This window comes from Seriola dumerili, unplaced genomic scaffold (assembly GCF_002260705.1).
Source record: "Seriola dumerili isolate Sdu_G_001 unplaced genomic scaffold, Sdu_1.0 BDQW01000260.1, whole genome shotgun sequence".
Classification (NCBI taxonomy): Eukaryota; Metazoa; Chordata; class Actinopteri; order Carangiformes; family Carangidae; genus Seriola; species Seriola dumerili.
In genome coordinates, this window is record NW_019174515.1 from 1,773,445 (window position 1) to 1,795,895 (window position 22,451).

General features: G+C 41.9%; 1 protein-coding gene across 1 annotated transcript; it reads left to right on the forward strand.

The window, feature by feature from the left end:
• Nucleotides 1–3,340: 3,340 nt before the first annotated feature.
• Nucleotides 3,341–22,287, forward strand: LOC111230224 (sarcoplasmic/endoplasmic reticulum calcium ATPase 1-like). The gene is made up of 23 exons (XM_022756883.1): nt 3,341–3,458; nt 5,484–5,566; nt 8,606–8,710; nt 10,449–10,587; nt 12,030–12,110; nt 12,219–12,304; nt 13,651–13,806; nt 13,942–14,083; nt 15,133–15,299; nt 15,387–15,475; nt 15,585–15,687; nt 15,782–15,913; nt 16,217–16,342; nt 16,497–16,715; nt 16,918–17,029; nt 17,130–17,353; nt 17,448–17,668; nt 17,819–18,021; nt 18,351–18,436; nt 18,627–18,760; nt 19,257–19,374; nt 20,080–20,197; nt 22,082–22,287. Exons 1-23 carry the CDS (start codon nt 3,341–3,343, stop codon nt 22,090–22,092), a joined length of 2,973 nt encoding a protein of 990 aa, XP_022612604.1. The 3' UTR covers nt 22,093–22,287.
• The last annotated feature ends 164 nt before the right edge of the window (nt 22,288–22,451 follow it).

Genomic DNA, 22,451 nt, shown 5'->3' on the forward strand with positions numbered 1-22,451 from the left:
TGTCCATGTTATCCCAGGACTTAAATGTCCTTAAGTTAACAGTCACGACAGAAAACATGAAAACATGATAACATAAACTTACAGGTAGAAGTGTCGACGCTCACTCTCTGACTGGCAGCTATAACCTGAAACAATCACTTAGTGAAAGTCAGAATAACGTTAGCCAAGGAGAGCTAAGTATTTTAGTCAATGAGGGATCAGGTCAGCCCAATAAAACGCTTTGTGAATGTAAAATGTCATTATAATATTATTATGTAACAATCTCTTTTATATCAGACAAGTCTGTAGTTGGTCATTAAATTTAGTTTTTTGTTCATTTCATTTTCAACATAACGGTTAGTCAGTCTCTTTCACATTGAGGTGAAGTGTCCTTTTGAATTAAACTCACCGCAAACAGCTCAAATGACTTGACCTGCATGATACACATTATTCTTTCCAAGTAATGATTCCAAACTAGTGTTTCAAGAATTGCCTTCTCACTGTGCAAGAACATTGTGACGTGTGCATGTGTGTGTGTGCAACTGTGCAGGTGGTGCAGCATTATCACTGTTGTGCTTTATTAGCATTAGAGCACAGTGCTTAGAATCAGCCGCAGTAACCTGATCCCAAAGGGAGATTGAGCTAAATGTCAGTGAGCCACCTTGAGCTTTGCACTGCTTCAGCCGGCCCACAACAGCACCGCGGGTCAGAGGGGGAACACACAGAGCAGAGCAGCTTTAACACAAACCCTCACCCGGAGGGAGACACAAGCAAGACACCAATATAAGAGTAGACAGAGAGAAATAAAAACAGAGAGAAAGAGGGTGTGAGACGGATAATGAAAAAAAGTCTGGTGATGATACTCTAATGTTAATGAGTGGTCAGCCTTCTGTGTTGTGTTTGTGTTTTTATGGCTCAATAATGATCACACTGTACACTGTAATAATAGAGCAGGTTAGTTACGAAATACCTACAATCTAAAATCTTTTTAATTTCCCATTTTGATATCTCCTTATTCACTAATTCAACATCTCCTGGTACCTACTGTACATACCTGTAGCCTATCAGTACAAACTCTACTGATACATAGTTGGTAAAAGAAATTACACTAAACACTAAATTGGGGAGACTCGTGCTGTATGTTGCAGGCCGTAAGCTAAGGTGTTACCTGAACTTACACCTAAGAAATACTAACCATTACAGACTACATCTGTTCTTTTCATATAAGTATGAATAATTTAATCGTATTACATATATAAAAGCTTTGACTTACGGATAAACAAGAGTAAAAGTCTCATGCCAAGTAAATAGTAACATTTACACAACCACACTGACAATGCTGATGCTGATGTTAAGCAGGTATAATCTTCACCATCTTGGTTTAACATGATAGCATGCTAATGTTTATTAACTAGTATTCAACACAGCTGAGGGTGGTGGTGGTGATGAACTGACTGACTGGCGAAAAATCACATTTTGTGACTTGATTTTGTGTATTCATCTGCCAACAGGCCGTGTGATATGGTTGAAATCTCCAGATTGCGTAAGTGGCCCTTGAGTGGGGATCATTTTTATCAACTATCGCAGGTGGAGAATGAGCTTGTCTGACTTTAACTGAAGCGATGGCTAAAGTTTAAACAAAACTTAAACAGCAACAAAAATATGCAGCTCAGACCAGGTTGTGTTCCAGTGTGAGACCCTGCATTAAAAGACCTGCAGGTCACTTTGGTGGTGATAAGTGCAGGTAAACTGTATGCCACTGTAAATTTATCCCAGTCAAAGTATGTACTGTATGTGCAAGAGGATCTTACACATAACAGAAGCCCTGAACTTCTTTCCAAACCAATAATTGTCAGTATTTTATGGACAAACAGCAGGTAATAGCTGTGCATGCTTTCCACAGCAATAAATGGGGCTTAAGTGTTCTGAACTCACATGTTCATAGATCCTAAAAGTCTCTCTACCGCTCCAACTTTATACTCTTCTTCTTCTTCTTCCTCTTGTTTGTGTGACTGTGAGATCATTGCTCTCTACATCAGGACCCTGTACAGCTCCTTTATTCTCGCATGCACTGAAGAGGTGAAATAGCGGAGCTGGACCCCCCCTTCTCTTTGAATTGCTCCCCTCTGAGTGACGTATGCATGTGTTTCCTCTGCTGCACAGTTAGCTCGCCCAACACTGCTTCATCCTCAGTGCTCGTGATAGATGGATAATTGTGATATGCAAGAAGACGAAGAAGCACAATCCTTTTCTTAGGTAAATGTATAATCAGCAAAATAAACTTACAGTATTAAAAGTAAAAGTAATAGTTTTGAAGAAAAATGGCCCCTATGACTCAGGCTTGAGCGTAAAAAGCACCCTGGGAAATGTGGTGGAGTAAAACTAAACTGTTTAGTAACATAAAATGGAAATACTCAAGTAAAGTTCAAATCAAAATTAACCACCGCACACTGAGATGAATTTCAATCAGAGTGAGCAACGAATTTCACCTGTGGCTTCTTCAGGTTTGCTCAGCAAAATTACAAGTGGCAGAAATGACTTCACTGCGACTTTTTTCTAAAGTCACGTCGTAGTTATTTCAGTGTACGTGCTCAATTTTGATTTCCACTGAAGATCTTCCTGCCACGCACCAGCACCTGACCACTGATACTGGCTGTGTATGGGGAGTTCTGTTCATAATAGTATCTCCACATTGAGGAAATCTACTTGAAGTTGAAGTTTGAAATCTGCCTTTGCAAAAGCAGAAACATACCCTGAGTAAGTGAGTGTCCACGTGTCCACAGACGGGCACACTCTAGTACTCATGTCATGTGCCCATCAATGTCCCCTACGTCTCATTCAGAAAGCCATTGTCCTGACCATGCATGTTCTCTTCTGCACATCTTATTTCCAGCTTGCCAGGCAGTAGTCCCCACCACAGTTGCTGCCCCTCTCCCACCCCCCACCCCCTTCCTATTCTTTACCACAGGGCCATCCCTGCCCACCTATTTGTGACGTTCTCGGCCAATGAGGGGTGAGTGCATGGTGAGCAAGCACCAATGAGGCCACTTTTTCATCTGTATAAAACTTTTCAGGACAGTTTGCTGGGTTGCACTTTCTGTCAGTCCAGGGCTCTGAGAGGAGAGCAACAGCCCAGAGAGAGAGAGAGAGAGAGAGAGAGGGGGCAGAGAGAGAGCAAGTGTGAACGCAGGAGGTTGCCAGTTTTTAATCCCAATCCCACACTCCAAGAAAGTGGTGGGTTAACACAGCTTCAGTTGTTTTAAGTTTCAGTTTCAGGCCAGCTGGGCCGCTCAGACTGATGTGAGTGTTTCTGTGTTTTTTCTTTATCCCTTTGTCCTGAAGCCTCTCCGTTTCAGCGAGGATGGAGAACGCACACATCAAAGAGTCAGGGGACGTTCTGTCCTACTTCGGCGTCACTGAAGACTCCGGCTTGTCACCTGAGCAGGTTAAGAAGAACCTGGACAAGTATGGCTTCAACGGTGAGGGAGAGAAAGAGATGGATGGATGACCAGAAGGAACAGTTGGATGGGATGGAGCACTGGAGAGTGGAAAGAGAGAGTAGTAATGGATGAAGTGAATGAGGAATTGCAGGATGGAGAGGTCCAGGAGGAGGAACACACATGCATCAGCTCATTGGATGTAGCTTGGAGGACAGATGGGAAAGTATAGAGGCAGAAACACTAGGTATATGAGAGGTTTGGTTTAAGATAAAATGGCAGAAACAGACAGTGAGAGAAGAAGAAAGAGGAGATGTAAGGAGGAAGAGAAGTGGGACTGTTGAAGACTGAGAGATGAACTGGTGCAGTGTGTGACTTTGTGATGACGGTCTAATTAAGGGAAACTATCTGAATGACACAAAGGGGGGGTGATGTTTGTGCAGCAGGTGCATCAGAGTGTCAGGTTTCTGACCATCACTACTGGCTTCAGTTCAGATTAAACATCCTTTATGTTTTTATTTTGAAACTGAGTGAATCCACTTATCACACCGGCGGTCCACTCAATTGTTCTTTCCGACTACATCTCACAGTGAAATGAAAGTTTTAAAATGCAACTGAGAGCTCCAGAAAAAGCTTGTAAATGGACTTTGAGTTGAGAACATCTGCATCCTACAGGCTGTTTTTACAACAGACACTTTAACTTGTCATAGCAGGGAAAGCATTAAAGATCCCTCTGTTTTATTTAAGCGTCCCGGTGACCTATGCGCCTCGCACTGGGACTCTTAAATGGAACTGTGCGTTTCCTGCTGAGACGAGTCAAAATGTCTGCTGTGAAAAAAAGGTCCATTTGTAGTAAAAACTTGTTTCACCGGAGAATCTCACCCTCAGTAAAACGAACAATGCATATCGCACACTCAGTCAGGGTGCAGTGACTGTATTTGGTGTGCAGAATCTCAGCTAGCAAACGGATGTTGACAGAGTAACAGCAAACTATAATAACACAGTAATTAAGGGTCACTGTAAAGGTCAGTTAGGGAAGCCACTATATCTGTGTCACAACCTGGCAGCAGGACAGCAAGGCCTGAACAAACCAGCTGCTGCTTATATACCATTAATTTACACTCAGTTCAGGGATGGATGTTGAAGAACAGATTGATAGAAATTGCCATCACCAGAACAAAACAACAACCAGTATATTTATGAAGAGACAGATGTTGACACTGTAATATGGTGTTTATTGTGCATTTTGATTCCTCAGTTGTTTAAGCATCAAAACGGTGTTGCTTTCATCAACACTTAATGCTGCAAACATTAAAAACGTAAAGATGGCGTGCTTTATTAATATTCTTTGTCTCTCTTCACCCACAGAGCTGCCAGCAGAGGAGGGTGAGTCCACTTTAAACACTCACTTTTCAGTTATTCATGTTTGACTCACATGTGCTGTTGATCAGAGCGCATCTCTTAACTTTGCGCCACGCGCACACACCTGCTCCCCTCACTTCCTGTGATGACAAGTCACACAGTCCTTTGTTAGACACCTGTCGCTGGCTCCTTGCTCTGTTCACAGCGTGCTGCAGGCTTGATGATAGTTTTATATGTATAGTTATATTGTGACCTAAATAACTAATATTGTTTACACCTCACACGGCTCAAGAAATCAGCTGATTTCACTCAAACCCAAAACTAGCACATTAGACCTGTCTGTATCTGCACCTGTGGTTTTACTGCGAGCAGTCAGCTACGTTAATCTGACCAAAAGACAAACAAGGAAACACAGAAACAAGTGCTGAGTTTGTCCATCATACAGCTCATTTAGGGGGCAGATGCTAAAATATAAGCTATTGTAAATTAATGATTATAAATGAATCACTTCTTTTCAAATATTACGTTCAATGCTTTTCCTACTCTTGGTTCAGCAGTCTTGCATGCAAACTCAGAAAAACAGAGACTAAATTAACATTTACCAGGTAAATATATAAATACATACATTTATACAACACTGAACTACATATACGCTGATACACTCATGGATACTGTATGTGATTGTACGTATTTTCTGTTTACCAGGAAAGAGTATCTGGGAGTTGGTGGCGGAACAGTTTGAGGACCTGTTGGTCAGAATCCTACTGCTGGCCGCCTGCATCTCTTTCGTGAGTCTTTTCACTTCTCACTGTCCATGATATTGTGTCTTTGTAAGATTTATAAGGAGAGAAGAAAGATTAGATATTTGTTCCATAATGATTAAAGGTGCAGCTGTAGCCCATTCACATTTACCTAAAATACATTTGTGGGAAATTTGAACTATGAGCACTATGAAATGCTTAGTGAAGAAAAAAGAGCAAAGAGAAAAAGTAAATTATTACTCTTTGCACGTACACTTGCATTATACATCACACGAAACATGTGATTGACTCAGCACTATTTACACTCACCAAAACCCTGCATTTAGCATGTTGAAGCTAACCACCCAGAAGGTGGTATCAACAGATAAAGCCCTCCCTTGCCCCCAAGCAGAACAAGCTCCACCAATCAAATGTTTGTGTTTAGGCTTAGGTTATATCAAGATTAATGTCTGGCTTAGTCTTAATCAAAGGAGCAGCGGTCCTGGAGGAGCTGTTTGAGGGGCAACATGGTGGTATATTAGCTGCAAGTTGTTGCAAATGAGGGCATGTATCTGAAATGTGTCTTGATGTTAATGATGTACCTCAGAAACAGGGATGAAACAAATCTGATAAGGTAATAGGATTAAGAAGAACAAGATTGGCCATTACACAGGCAAACGTTAAGGGACGGTGAACTAACAATGAATGTGCTGAAGTCTTCCTCGATGAGCTGCGTCTCCTGTAACCCGTCACATGTTTTCATTGTGATTACCCACACACTCAGGCCGACAAACACAGCATGTACATGACTGGGTTATTAAATTACATTTGGACTCATGTCCTGACTCTCATTTACACAAGGAATCCCTCTCTCCCTCCTCCCCTCCCCGTCCAAGTCGCTCTCTCTCCAAAACAGTTTTGTGGATGAGAGTAGGCTGGACACATTGTCTTAATCCTCGATCTCTGCCCTCTGGCCTCCCTGTACAGCTGTCAGTATGGCCTTAGAAGGCCTGACGGCTCTGTGTGTGTGTGTGTGTGTGACAGGTCTGTGTCAGTGTCTGTGCATATGTGCACGGCCGGGGCTTTATTTTAAGAAAGTCTCAAGCCAGGACGAGAAACTGTATCCTTGGACAAAGGTCAGTGATGGAAGGAACGAGGGATGGCTTGCAGCAGCAGGAGAGAGTGAGAGACAGAGAGGAGGGTGAGGGGGGAGTCAGGGATTGGGTTGCACAATGGCATTGTTTGTTACAATGACAAACGAGAGCAATAGATTCAGAGTCGTATATGGTTTCTAAAAGAGAGAACACTAAATACTGCAAATACATGGTCATCCTATTCATATACACAGGAATGTCCTACCACTGCAACGTGCTGACAGGCTCCAACTCTCATTCTGGAGATCGATTGTGTCTTTGAAGAGAGGCAGGGTGAAGACAGAGCGGAGAGAGTGAGCTACAGAGCCTATTTTGGGATAAGGGTGAGAAAAGATGTGAGGTGAAACGCAGGGAAATGAAAAACACAGAACATTATGATGCTGAGCAAAAAGCTAAATGCTACTAGAGGAGGATGGGAGGACTCTTGTCTTCTCTCTCCGCTTAGCTCTGTGCTCCGCTGGCCTGCAACTAATCTGTGTCAATGTCAACACAAAGCCTTTCCGAAACAGACCTGTGATAGTGACATGGGACTCGCACTCACAGGGGCGCACACGTGTTTGACTATAGAGTCACATGTAGAGGAGACGCTTCACACATAGGATAACATAAGATACAAAAGGCACAAAGTGATATGTCATTTGATCCAGTAATGGCTCATAACTCATAAATAGCTCCCTGTGACTGTTTTATGTTCAATGGCGGCAGGCAGTAGGAGATAATACTGTCACCCAGAGCATCAAGTACACCACAAAATTAAAGACACTCATACCAAGTAGAGTATTAGGCTAGACCTGCAGTATAAGCATGCAATATTTCAACACCAAACAGTCAGTATCATTATAATTAATCTCTTCAATGCTACCAGACTCTAGTGTAAATATGTAAGATGAATATTGGGAAAATATATATAAAAAGAAGCATAAAGTATCTACAATATTTCAGTTTGATAAAATAATAAAACCATTTTATAAAACACGTGATGTTCCTGGGTTTGAGTATTTACTCAGTGTAGACATCATGTTAGGGCTACAACTAAGGACTTTTTAGCTGATTTTTATTTTTTGATAGTCTGTCAGAAAATACTGAAAAACGCCATTGTTGACTAATTGTTTCAGCTGTAGATCATATAGCTCAAATAAGTGTTGGAAACATGCACGTATACATTATACAGAAGTGTGTAAGTCTTTTTTTTCTAAGTGGTAATTAAAGGAAAAATCTGAGTTTAAAAGTTAATGTTTGGGATTCGTAAGTGAAGACTTGAGAGATCACAATGGTTGTCTGGGACCATACCACCTACATGTAAATCCTAAACATAATAAGTAAGATAAAATAAATACAAACATTTGTGTTGAAACAATTAATTTGGTGCTGAATCAATCAGTCAATCGACAAAAATTTAACCTCTAAACATTTTCATAATTGATTTATTGTTTCAAGTAAAAATGCTGAGCATTCACTGATTTGTGCCTTTCAAATGTGAGGATTTGCTTTTATATCATTGTAGATCTACTATATCACTAATACACCACAAATATTCATAGATATATATAACCATTGAATATTTGTAATTATATATGTACAGTGGGTTCAAAAATGGGAAAGTGGTCTCAGACTTTTGGATCCCCATATATATGTATGTAATGTTAGTTTCAGTCTTTATGTTGTCCCCAATTGTTTACAGGTTTTGTTTTTTAATATAAGAGAATATTAGTGCTAAATATGAGGAGATCAAGTCTGGTATTTTATAAGTGAAAACTTCTGTGATCACAGTGGCTTTCTGTCATCACAGTTCACAGAGATCACAAACAAAAAAACATGAAGTGACATTTTCATTCAAATCTGCACTCTAATATGTATTGTCTGTCTGTCTGTCTGTCTGTCTGTCTGTCTGTCTGTCTGTCTGTCTGTCTGTCTGTCTGTCTCTCTCTCTCAGGTTCTGGCTTGGTTTGAGGAAGGTGAGGAGACAGTCACTGCCTTCGTTGAGCCCTTCGTCATCCTCCTCATCCTTATCGCAAATGCTGTCGTTGGAGTGTGGCAGGTCTGGGAGCGCACACACACACACACACACACACACACACACACACACACACACACACACGTGCACAAAGGAACAATTGCAACCACAAGGACACATACCTGGCCCTTGAATGCTGTCTTTTACACACACCTAAATAGACTCTCATACTTAGCAACAGTCACACACAATAAATCACGCACGACGGCGGCCTGTTCACAGCCCGTGTCCTTTACTGTGAGCACACACTCCTTCCAGCGCAGCGGCTGAAGGCTCAAAGTTCAAGGGAAGCCAGAATGAGAGGCATGACATCAGCAGGAGGTGAAAAGGTGAAAGGTTAAGCCGACGGGCTGAGTGGAGGGGAGAGGGGAGGGGGAGGAGGGGCAGAGGGGGCAGACTGGGACCCGTGCTGCCTTGAAGGCTCAAACTGCAGTCTGCTTCGTAACAATCCACACTGTGCAATCCACAGTAAAAATACAGAGGGACGATCAGGTTACCACAGGCCTGGAGTGTGTGTGTGTGTGGTGTCTGTGTGCGAGGCGGGGGGGTTCATATCAACCCTGTGGCAGTCATTTGGAAACTATGCACAAGGATTCACACATGGGGGGGTATGGGGGGAGAATGGAGAGAGGGAGGGGGCGGCTGGCGTAAGTTGGGCTTTACACTTTGAGGCGGTCGAGGGCGGCCACGCAAGAAATCACAGACTGAACTGAACATTATTCTCTGATCAACCTGTTGTTCAGCTTCAGGCTGCTCAGTCAGATGGACATCTCTCAGTGCAGACACATGTGGTGTTCACTGCACATGTGGTAAACAATTCATCTGTTTTTATTTCTATCTATTTGCCCTTTTTTTTACTATTCTTTGAGATTTGTTTTACTTTTTGGACATTTTGACATATTTCTCACCATCTTTGGCTGCATGGTTAACCACACCTGTCACCATAGAAACTAATTGGTATATACTGTATACATATATACTATATATGATGTGGTAACCACCAGAAACAGATTAGCTAAATGTTTGTGTCTTAAACTCAAAAAAAAGGTTATTTTAGGATTTTTCTCCAAACTTCAGCTGTGATTTTTGCTGATATGATCATGAATATTTATAGGCTTAAAAACTAAATAGTAGATAAATTAATAAAAGAAAAGCCTCAATTATCTCTCTCTCTTTCTCTGCACAAAACAGTGCACAAATGTTTCAGACTGTAGCAGATGTTATTACTTTTATCCCATTCTGGGGAACACGATATCTCAGAAACGCCTTGAGGGAATTTCTTCAAATTTAGAACAAAGATAAATTGATTAGATTTCGGCCATCAAAGGTCAAAGGTCAAGCTCACTGTGACAAAACACATATTTGACCATAACTCAAGAATTTATCATCGTCAACAATCTGACAAAACAATAACATTACCAACTCAAGTCATTTTTCCCAGTTAAATCAACACCATGGATAGTGTTGAGAAAAATGCATTGCAAAGGTATTGCAGGAATATTGTAAAGGTCAATAGTTTAACTTGCACAATTACACAAGTCGCTTTTCAGGTGTTTGACTCCTTTACTTACCATATGTAAGAAATAATTAACATTAAATGTGATATTTTCCTTTCACTTATATTGTAATGTCTCAACATCTGTTTAAAACACCCTCATGTCTGTCCATCCTCGAGGAGCGATCCCTCCTCTGCTGCTCTTCCTGATGTTTGTAGCATTTATGTTTTTCTGTTCCATGTTTTGTGTGTGTTTTCGCAAAACAGGAGCGCAACGCAGAGAGCGCTATTGAGGCTCTGAAGGAGTATGAGCCTGAGATGGGGAAAGTTTACCGGTCGGACAGGAAGAGTGTGCAGAGAATCAAGGCCAGGGAGATTGTTCCCGGTGATGTGGTGGAGGTTTCCGGTAAGATTCCCAATAATGGAGGGTTTGCAGTTATTCAGAAAGTCTATTCAGAATCTATAAACCACTGACACTGTTGTAGTCAACATAGTCCCAGCTCACAGTTAAGAACATGATCGCAATTTAAAAGGAGGAAATGCACAGGAAAAACAAACTTAGTGAAACAAAAGGTAGGACTGTTGATGTTGTTGCATGCTCATGTCTGTGTAGCCTGGACTCTTCACGAGTGGTGTAATAATATGAGAGGAGAAAGCATCATCCAGTTCTTCATACTTGTGTGCAAATTCTGTTGAATGTGCAATTTTAAAATGCAAATTTAGCATGGAAAAGGTATGAGCATGCATTCAACGTGCCTAAACACAAATAATAAAAAGGATCCGTGGGTCTGTGTGCATTCTGTCTCCAGTCAGTCAGCAAAAGACACAGCCACCTGCAATGGTAAATTTAAATTCAAGTATATTATATTTGTAATACTTGTACCAATTAATGATAAAGTCTTTAGCACTGGAAAACTACATTGGCAACAAAGCAATAAAGTTCTTATTGTGACAGTCCAATCATAAATAATAGTGATAGTAGACAGGCTACTACATATATATTTAGAAGTTACTTTAACCATGTATCACATAGTTATAATCAGGCCAAAGCTCGTCTCTGTGGCTTATCCAGGACTTCTTAACCTTGGATCTAGACGGCACGTGTTTTACAGTAATGACGTCTGACTGCTAGTGTGAAGGGAAGGAATGATCACTGATGACCTTTGCCCCATGCTCGAGCAAACAATACAGTTGTTCATTCAGCCAGATCTTTGTTTGACCCCACATTTAACGTCAAGTGCCTCAGCGTCCTATAGCTACTGAATCACTGTCCGCTTTAAGTCGAGTCACATGCAAGTGTGTGTGTGTGTGTGTGTGTGTGTGCGCAAATACATGGGTACTGATGTCCTTGAGATTGAACACGGGCCCTTTTAAGGCAGTAACAGAGAAAAGGGGGTGGAGGGGAACTGAAGGAACTTTCTGTGGGAAGAAAAAAAAAACAAGCTTGAGTATAAATACATTTAATATCGACTCGCTCCTCTGTCTCACCCTCTCCCTCTGTTTGTTGTACACCTGTTCTTTTCATTTCATGATCTCCCCAAGGTCTCCCTCTCTCTCTGACTCTGACTGTGGTATCAGCTTTCAACAACAACACCATCCATCCAGAGTGCTAAAACCAGTCAATCAACTCTACCCCCCCCCCCCCCCAACCCCTCCATACCCTCCCCCATACCTCCATCCTGCTGTAATGCTGCAGTCAGATTGATATGAAGCAGTTTGTACTATAATCCTGCAAAAAAGGCAAAAACTGCTTAAAGTAGAAAGGTTAAATCAAATCCAATTGTTGATGAGGTAACTTTTTTTTGTGTATTTCTCTGTGTGTGTTTGTGTGTGTGTGTGTGCATCTAGTTGGTGACAAAGTGCCAGCCGACATCAGGATCATCTCCATCAAATCTACAACACTGCGTGTGGACCAGTCCATTCTCACTGGTAGGTGTTGCATGACAAATGGGGCAGCCACAAAATGATGTATTTCCATGTATTTTGGTATCTGCTTTGTTCCTTGATCACCCCACCCAACACTTGTGTCTCCTATAGGTGAGTCCGTCAGTGTGATCAAGCACACTGATGCTGTCCCAGACCCCCGAGCTGTCAACCAGGACAAAAAGAACATGCTGTTCTCTGTGAGTCTCTCTTTTCCACCTCTATGTTTCCATCAGACCTGACAAAACTCCACTTGCTCTCCTAAACCCCACAACTGTCCCTCCTTCCTACCACCAAATACACCTTTTTTCACAGCAGACATTTGTACTTGTTATAACAGGGCAAGCTCAGGTGTAACATACAAAATATATATATATATATATATATGACCATATTTCACAAATGTTTTTCATGTTGTTTTTGTTCATCTAATGTTTGAGAGGGAGTCTCTTTATGACATCATGTCATTGTGCCTCCTTCTTTAATGGCACCAGACCAGAGAATAAGCACCACCAGCTGTTTATCTTTTGCTCCCAACTCCTAATATTTGCATAAGTGTAGTGGATGGAAAATGACACCTCAGTGGGTTTAATCTGATCAAATCTGACTATTAACTGATAATCCAGATGTTTCATCATCATCATTGCTCTGTGCTGTCTAAAAATACTGAACACCTGCTGTAAAATACACACCTGTAACCAACTGACTCTCTGAGCAATAACACAAAGTCAACAATGACAGTTTTCTAACTATTATAAATTGAAGATACACCTTTATATGTTTTATCTTTTTGCTCCAACAGTGTGTTACTGCCATTGACTTATTACAGAGGAAATAAATGATTAATGCATTCTTCTTCTAAAATCACTATTAAATTAAGCATGTGACTCACACTGATAAAACTACCCAGTTCTATCAGGGACAAAAAATGATCCTCAGGGAGATACACTGCTACACTTCGGTTCATAAGCTTCACATACTGTACCTGTATACCTGTTTCTCAAAACATTGAGCCCCTGACTGAAATAAGTACAATTACACATGCTCCACCTGAGTGTTGTGTAAAATACTAACCAATAACAAGACTAAGAATCTACAGACACGCTGCCAGCTCTGCGAGGTTAATGAGGCTGTAGCCAAAGCACTACCGTCTAAATGCTAACATCTGCAGGCTAAGACACACACAATGGCAAAGCTGATATTTAGCAGATGTATTGTTCACGATGTGCACCACCTTAGTTTAGTGTGTTACCATGCAAACTTTTCTTAAGTAGTGGGCAAACTGAAATTTTGGCTTGATGATGAAAAGCCAGAGGCTCACCAAATTTATTACAGTCTATCCTGGATGTTAAACAAATTTCAATCCATCCGGCCCTAGTTGTTGTAAAATTTCACCCAAAACCACAAATGCAGACCTCATGAAAGTCAGAGGATCACTAAAATCATCAGGACACATCCTCCTGGAACCATAATTGTTGAAGATGCTGAGATGTTTCAGACTAACTGACTTTCTGATGAGTTTCTCACGCTCTTAATCTCTGTTCAGGGCACCAATATCGCTGCTGGAAAAGCCACCGGTATAGCTGTAGCAACTGGCGTCACCACTGAGATCGGTAAGATTCGTGACCAGATGGCTGCCACTGAGCAGGAGAGGACCCCTCTGCAGCAGAAACTGGATGAGTTTGGAGAGCAGCTCTCTAAGGTGGGTGAGACAGAGCAGTTTTTATTTATGTATTCATATTGTAAACATGTTCAAGACCTAAATGACCTAAAATTTGTACATGAAACAAAACTCCGGCTAATATCTAACACATCCCTCTGACTGCCTGTCCTCCAGGTCATCTCCCTCATCTGTGTGGCCGTCTGGATAATCAACATTGGCCATTTCAATGACCCCGTCCATGGAGGCTCCTGGATTCGCGGTGCTATCTACTATTTCAAGATTGCTGTGGCTCTGGCTGTGGCTGCCATTCCTGAAGGTAAACCACTGGGATTAACTTCCATTTGCTTGCCCAAGAAGATTATCATATCTAAGATTCATGTTGTGTAGCTCGTCTATATGAAGCTGCAGCCCCCAGTCCATTAGAAATTAAATGAGGGCCTGTGGCTTAAGATTGATCTTTACAATATTAACACTGGTACACAGTTTAATAACGTGATATCGTGGATATAATACAATTTGTCAAGTTGATTTCCAGTTTGATGCTCATTCATTACTTTGTTGCTTTATGTAGTTTATATCAGCATAACGTCTCCTCAAAAACTACAACCACAAACCAGAAAAATATATATATAAAAAATGTCTTTGGAAATAATGTCTATTATATATATATATATATACACACCTGTATATATATGGCAAGAAAGAAATTTTATTTACTTACTTATACTTTTTTAGGCCTTTTAGAGAGGGAATTGAATTCAGTGATTTTTAAGACATTTAAAGACCAAATGTTACCTTGTTCTCAGTGAATAGTCGTCTCCGATTTGGAGGTGCTCTCACTCCACCCCGTCACACTACAGTCAGCTACAAACTGTGCCAACACACCTCAGAGACCACAGTCTAATGATGCCAAAAGGACAACATCATCTGCAAACACCGATGCCACCATAATGTCACTAAGCTGGACGCTCTCCAGACCTTCCTCACATCATTGTCAGCGTTGATTTTTGCCAAGAATCTGAACCCAGGTCTGACACCGGCTGCAGAGGGACTGAGTGGCTTGCAGAAGCCCCCTCCCCACATGAATACCTCTGGAGAACACTGCAGTTTGGGTGTGCTCCAACTAATGTGTTAAGGACTGTGTTGGGACCACCACTACTGTCAGCTCGCCAAGTGGCGGAGCCCCTAAAGTCCAGGTGGTCTTGAGCAGACATGTCAGATCATTCTTTATCACCTGTTTTTTTTGGATTGAGAAGACCCCCTTAATGTTTTTGTCCATCTTCCAACCCATCTTACCTTTCACCTCATGTCATCTTCACTGTGTACCTCTCTTTTCCCCGTGCGCTTCAACCATCTGTCCATCAGGCCTGCCAGCTGTCATCACCACCTGCCTGGCTCTGGGAACGCGCCGCATGGCCAAGAAGAACGCCATCGTCAGAAGCCTGCCCTCTGTGGAGACCCTGGGCTGCACCTCAGTCATCTGCTCCGACAAGACTGGCACCCTCACCACCAACCAGATGTGTGTAACTAAGGTGGGTTCATGTTCACAGGTGTGAGGTCTCTGAAAAGGAGAGCAGATCTAATACAGAGACTGTGTTTTTCCCCACGTTTTCATGCAGATGTTCATCATCGATAAAGTGGAGGGCGACAATGTTTCCCTCGGCCAGTTCGACATCTCTGGCTCAAAGTACACCCCTGAGGGAGAAGTGTAAGTGACAAAGAGTAAAGAGTCCATGTTAAAAAGACACACACATAAAACAGTAACCCATTCTTGCAGAACAATATCTTGACTACATATTTTTGTCATTTTCTATTAGCACAAAGAATAACTTGTCTGTGAAGTGCGGACAGTATGACGGACTGGTGGAGCTTGCTACCATCTGTGCTCTGTGCAATGACTCTTCTCTGGACTACAATGAGGTCTGCAGAGGATATTTTGTATGTTTACATGTAAAAGACAGATGAGACTAAAATATACTCACTTTCTTTCTCTCTCTCTCGGCCCATGGTGCAGTCCAAGGGTATTTATGAGAAAGTGGGTGAGGCCACTGAGACAGCCCTGTGCTGTTTGGTGGAGAAGATGAACGTGTTCAACACTGAAGTGCGTGGTCTGTCCAAGGTGGAGAGGGCAAATACGTGCTGCACTGTAAGTCTGCAAAAGATCCCACATGCAATGTGTTGTCCTATACAAAGACATCTCACTAACACAGAGAACAAGTTCATGTGTCTCCAAAATAAAAGCTTTTGCTATTCTAAATTCATTTTAGTGGCCACATAGATTCAAGAAAGTGGCTGTTATCAATATTTTATCTGAACAATGGATCAAAAGAGCTGTTGAATGTAAAAAGACGTCACATGTTTCAGCACATTGTTGAGGACATACCAGACTCAACCTTGATTTTTGATCCTTTTCATCCAGTTCACTTCCTTTTCTTTCACTTTCTGGCAGGTGATCAAGCAGCTGATGAAGAAGGAGTTCACCCTGGAGTTCTCCAGAGACAGGAAGTCCATGTCAGTCTACTGTTCACCTGCCAAGTCTGCCAAAGCCCCTGTGGGAAACAAGATGTTTGTCAAAGTGAGTGCATGACACATAAACAAAAGGGCATCTCCAAAAACTCTCCAAATTTAGGAACTATATAAGAAATATTGTGGCATTATAATAAAAAAGAATCACAAGAAATAAGGCCAAATATCTGTTCAACAAACGGTTGTCATTACTGTGTCATCAGGGTGCTCCAGAGGGTGTCATCGAGCGCTGCGCGTACGTCCGCGTGGGCACCACCCGTGTACCCCTGACTGGCCCGGTCAAAGACAACATCATGTCAGTCATCAAGGAGTGGGGCACAGGCCGCGACACCCTCCGCTGTTTGGCTCTGGCCACCCGTGACACACCTCTGAGGAAGGAGGAGATGAACCTGGAGGACTCAACCAAGTTTGCAGACTATGAGGTGGGTGACGGAGGACAGATAATGAAAACACAAAGACAGAAATGAAAGGCACCACAGAGAATCTCCCTGGTGGCAGTTAATCACTAAAACAATGTTGTATTTACAGTTTCAAAAAATAACAAAAGTAGGTGCAGTAGTTTGTTTTCTTAGCTGTGAGTGTCTCCACAGGACACTAAACTTTTTGCTCTCTTATCATATCCAGACTGACTTGACCTTTGTGGGCTGTGTCGGCATGCTCGACCCTCCTCGTAAGGAAGTTATGAGCTCCATCGAGCTGTGCAGGGCTGCTGGCATCCGTGTCATCATGATCACTGGTCAGTATACGTGTCATTCTGTATTTTAATCTCACTGTATACCAAATAAATGTAAACCATAACAGGTAAAACTAAATCTTAATTTCTATCTGCCCCGTAGGTGATAACAAGGGCACCGCTGTGGCCATCTGCCGTCGTATCGGCATCTTCAGCGAGGATGAGGATGTCACTGGTAAGGCCTTCACTGGTCGTGAGTTTGATGACCTCCCTCCATATGATCAGAAGAAGGCCGTGCGAAAGGCTTGCTGCTTTGCCCGAGTGGAACCGTCCCACAAGTCGAAGATCGTTGAGTTCCTGCAAGGCTTTGATGAGATTACTGCCATGGTGAGGAGAACACAGCTTTTGTTGTGTTTAAAAGGCAAATATCATAACTTGTCTCAGGCTAATACATCATTCGTCTCCTCCATCCTGCACTAAGACCGGTGATGGAGTGAACGATGCCCCTGCCTTGAAGAAGGCGGAGATTGGCATCGCCATGGGCTCTGGCACTGCCGTTGCCAAGTCTGCCTCTGAGATGGTCCTGGCTGACGACAACTTCTCTTCCATTGTGTCTGCTGTTGAGGAGGGCAGAGCCATTTACAACAACATGAAGCAGTTCATCCGCTACCTCATCTCCTCCAACGTAGGCGAGGTCGTCTGGTGAGTACAGGATATGTATGTGTGTATGGGATATTGTGACTCTTGTATGTGACATTTTGGCACAACTACAAGAAAAAGTTCCAGTCTTTGCATAAGACAAAAAGAGGAACCGTGTCAAAGCTAATACAAAAAAATCTGTCTGTTTTTCAGTATCTTCCTGACTGCTGCCCTGGGTCTGCCCGAGGCTCTCATCCCCGTCCAGCTGCTGTGGGTTAACCTTGTGACTGACGGTCTGCCCGCCACTGCGCTGGGCTTCAACCCCCCTGACCTGGACATCATGGGCAAAGCCCCCCGCTCCCCCAAGGAGCCCCTCATCTCTGGCTGGCTCTTCTTTAGATATCTGGCCATTGGAGGTACAGTGTTTTCTCTCTCTCTCTTTAACTTGGTCTCATCCAGCGAAGCATTTGAGGGCAGGAACATGGACATGAAATTATATACTTCACGTTGATTTGATTATTACTGATACTGCAGATAAATCCCTCATCCTCTGTCTGCCTCAATTGACTTTTGCAAATTATGTCATTGCCATGGTAACACACCTACCTCTATTATGGTATTATGCATCAAATAAACATTTGATTTCTTTGACAACATCATCAGAAGCTCTTTGGCTGCCATTATAACTGTACCATCCGCATTTTGGTCAAGAGTTTGAGATTAAACACGGTCATATGTCTTTCAGGTTATGTTGGCGCTGCCACTGTTGCAGCAGCCGCCTGGTGGTTCGTGTACAGTGACGATGGCCCGATGGTCACCTTCCACCAACTGGTTCGTATTTAACACGGTTGTCTGTGAACTTCTGCTGTGAAAAATAATTATCTGTGGGACGCTGTCAAACTGTAAACTGCTGTAACTCAGAAAACTAATCATATAAAACTAGAGCACATCAATACAAACACACTTCAAAGATGGTTCTAAGCATCTGATAGACTGTGCCTGTTTCTGTCTCTCCCATCAGTCACACTTCATGCAGTGCAGCGAGGAGAATGAGGACTTTGCCGGGGTTAACTGCGAGGTGTTCGAGTCTTCTCCTCCAATGACCATGGCTCTGTCTGTGCTAGTCACCATCGAGATGTGCAACGCTCTGAACAGGTACTGTACTGTACTCAAGTACAAATTTGAAGTACTTTTACTTGAGTATTTCGATTTGATGCTACTTTATACTGCTATTCTACTACAATCCAGAGGGTCATATAGCAGCTTTTACTCCTCTGAATGTATTTGTCAACTCTGGTTACTAGTGGACAAACACTGGACTTTTCTTGAGCAGTTTTACACTGTGGTTTTTACCTTTTCTTGTAGTACATATAGTACATGCACTCATGGAAGTTGCAGCTGTTATTATGATATGAATGTATGACATGTTGAAAACACATGGCTGTGCGGAGGAGTACGCAAACACACCCACTGTAACAGTTTCCACTGTGCTGAGATGTTTTTAGAAGCCTAGTCCAGGATGGTGTATTTCAGCATTTGCCATATTTCCAGTTTATTCTTATTCTTCACGTGTATATTTTCATGCATTCACCTCGACACACATGCATTAACGTACCCCTCCGCCTCCCCGTCCAACCCCACCTCCCCCCAGCTTGTCTGAGAACCAGTCCCTGGTGCGCATGCCCCCCTGGAGCAACGGCTGGCTGGTGGGCGCCATGAGCCTCTCCATGTCCCTTCACTTCATGATCATCTACGTCGACCCACTGCCCGTGAGTCTGGCCTCCTGCACTACATCCATCTCCCCTCCACTCTTCCCTCACACACACACACACCGCCTCTGCCAACCTCCATGTTCTCTCTCACACTGTCATTGCTTAAATACTTACAGATGACACACCGCTCTGTTGCCCAAATCACTAACAGCGGTGGCGCTCAGGTTGGCACCCAATCAATCCAGCTGCTCAGCTTTGTGAACTTCTCAAATGGTTCATTGTTTTAGATGTTTCTTAATATTTTGACACAAGTCCCCAGGTGCCCTGTTTAATATAACTTTGTTTCTTAGTTGCCGAGTACAACTAGTTCCGAGTCATTAAGTTCCAGTTAAGTCCAAATATCAAGACATTAGCAGTGAAACAGTGAGGATCAGGGTTAAGTGAAGGTCATTATGTCATTATACAGCTGAAAGCACAGCTGGAGGACAAAAAGTGTAAAAATAGTAAGAACAGTATCAAATTACCCCAAACATGAAGTTTCTGCACTCCAATCAATGAAATTACTGTTTAGCCATCATATGTGCCAATATTGTTAATATTAGCAATAAGCTAATATGAGTCACCTTCCATCATTACTGTGGATTTATTATGTGCATTTATTGCTTCTTAAATTCATTTAATTTTCCATGTCCCTTCACCATGATGTGATTTCTGGCTGATATTGATCTGGCAGTTTTAACACAGCACTGCTCTCGTCCACAGATGATCTTCAAGCTCACTCACTTGAATGTGGAGAAGTGGTTGATGGTGCTGAAGCTCTCCTTCCCAGTCATCCTCATCGATGAGCTTCTCAAGTTTGTGGCTCGCACATATCTGGAGGGTAAGCTGAACATGCGCCCTGTTTGAATGCCTAGTACGATCTCCATAATGTGTAAAAAAATTATTTGAAACTCCACACAGACATAATTACATCAGGTTGGTGATGCTCTTGTACTATGAGAAGAGGGATATGGATGAATTCATACCAATTTTCTAGGATGTGATGATGTGCACCTGAGCCTACCGTTACTGTGCCTGAGATTACTATTTATGTCCTACCAATCATAATCACAGTTAACAAGTTAATCTAAACAAAGAATGAAATAAAATGCAGCCACTGTGTGTAGCTACAGTAATTGGGAATAGTTTAGGTGAGCTTTCAGTTCATTCAGGTGTTTAGAAGTTGCCAGTTGCTTATGCTAGATATAGAGGTACTTAAAAAATATGTACACATTTTAAAAATACATGGTTTTATCCTCCTTCTTGAACATTTCAGCCTAAACTTTTTTTCTCCTTTTCAATAATTTTCAAAGAAAACATGATTGATTGATTGATTGATTAATTGATTGATTGATTGTTATGGAATAATTTACCTCCCAATTAAATGTCTTTTAATGTATTTTAACTGTTAACCTCTCTCCCCACACTCTTCTTTTTCTACACTGTTTCAATTTTCTATCCTCTAAATTGTGTTTCCCATTCATTTAATGCTCCTCTCCTTGGATGCTCTTTTTCACCGTTCCCCTTCTGACAATCCAGCCTAAACTTGTTTCCCCCTCCTACATACCCCTGTAACAAAACAAGGTATTCCCCTGACTCAAGCTAAAGGTTTAAGCACTCTGCATGTGCACGTTCTATAAGTTTCATGCTGGGTATTATATATGTTTAAGTGACTCTGTCAAAGAAACATTGTCTGTTAAGCGTGTGTACTTGTTGGTGATCTTGGTAATCTTTCTGAACTAATCACTTGCACTGTGAATGTAGCTGTGATCGTGTTGATGGCTGTGAATCTGTCATGAACTGCCAGTAGAAATCTAATAATTGGTATCACAGTATCATATGTAGTGTTGCATAGTTGGCATTTACCATTGGAATATGCTACTTTAGCTTTTTGCATAGGGTAGTTTGTGGATCCTCTGGAAGAAGATAATAAATAATCTATTTTGGCATAAAAACTTTTTCAACTTGTTATTGTCACCAAGTGAGGAAAAGTTTTCCCATTGTGTGACACAAAAATGAGCACGATACATTTTGGGGAATGCTCTAAATTGCTTTCTTGCTTATTCTTAGATGAGACAATTGATACCACTCTCTGATCAATACAGTGCATACAAAGCTCGAGCCAGCAGCCGGTTAGCTTAGCTTAGCATAAAGACTGGAATCAGGGGGAAACTGCTAGCCTGGCTCTGTCCAAAGGTAACAAAATCTGCCTTCCATCACCTCTAGAGCTCACTAAGGACACTGCATCTTGTTTATTTAGGTAGTAAAAGAAAGGAAATGAGAAACAAGAACGAAAAATTCCTCAGGAATCAACACTTCACAATCAACCACACTGCCAAATGACTGTAGCTAGTGGCTAAACGTGAGGAAATAAATTTGTGTCTGCCAGATGTGTCACCTTTCCTCTCCTTAATACGACCATGATTTCTTGCAGTCGCCAGGCAACCAGCAGAGGCTCTAATCTGTTAATTAACAAGTTTTAGATTTGCTGGTAGGTGGATTTTGCTTCCTTTGGACAGAGACAGGCTAGCTGTTTGGTTGCACTGAGCCAAGTTAACATCAGTTTTCTCATCTACCTCAAGCCAACAAAGCAAATCTGCATGTTTCCCAAGACCTTAATGTCCAATTCCCTTAAACAAATAATCTATTAGCTCTTAATGTATTCACTTAACCTGGGCACACTGCCATCACCGTATAACTGACAAGTCTTTGTTTTCTCATGCAGGGAAAGTCTAAAGGCAAAGTGCAACAGAGAGTGTCTGAGGCAGAGAGAGCACAGAGACACAGAGGATGGAGAGAAAAGGCTGAGTGCTCCCACTGGTAGCCAGCCTACCAAGAGTCACCTGATGTGATCAAATCATCAAGTGGCATAAATACAACAGAAAACACATAAGCCATCTGAAAATACACCAAAAAAAAAGCTGCAAAATATTTTTTCTGTGTATGTACTGAAATTAATATATAGGTAAGAGTTATTAAAACTATTCTGTGTTGATTCTATTCTTAAAGAATAAAGATATGTATTAAAGAAACTGTCAAACTTGGACCTCAGTGTTCAGTTTTCTCTTCAGTTTTGATGTGTATAATTTGCCGTG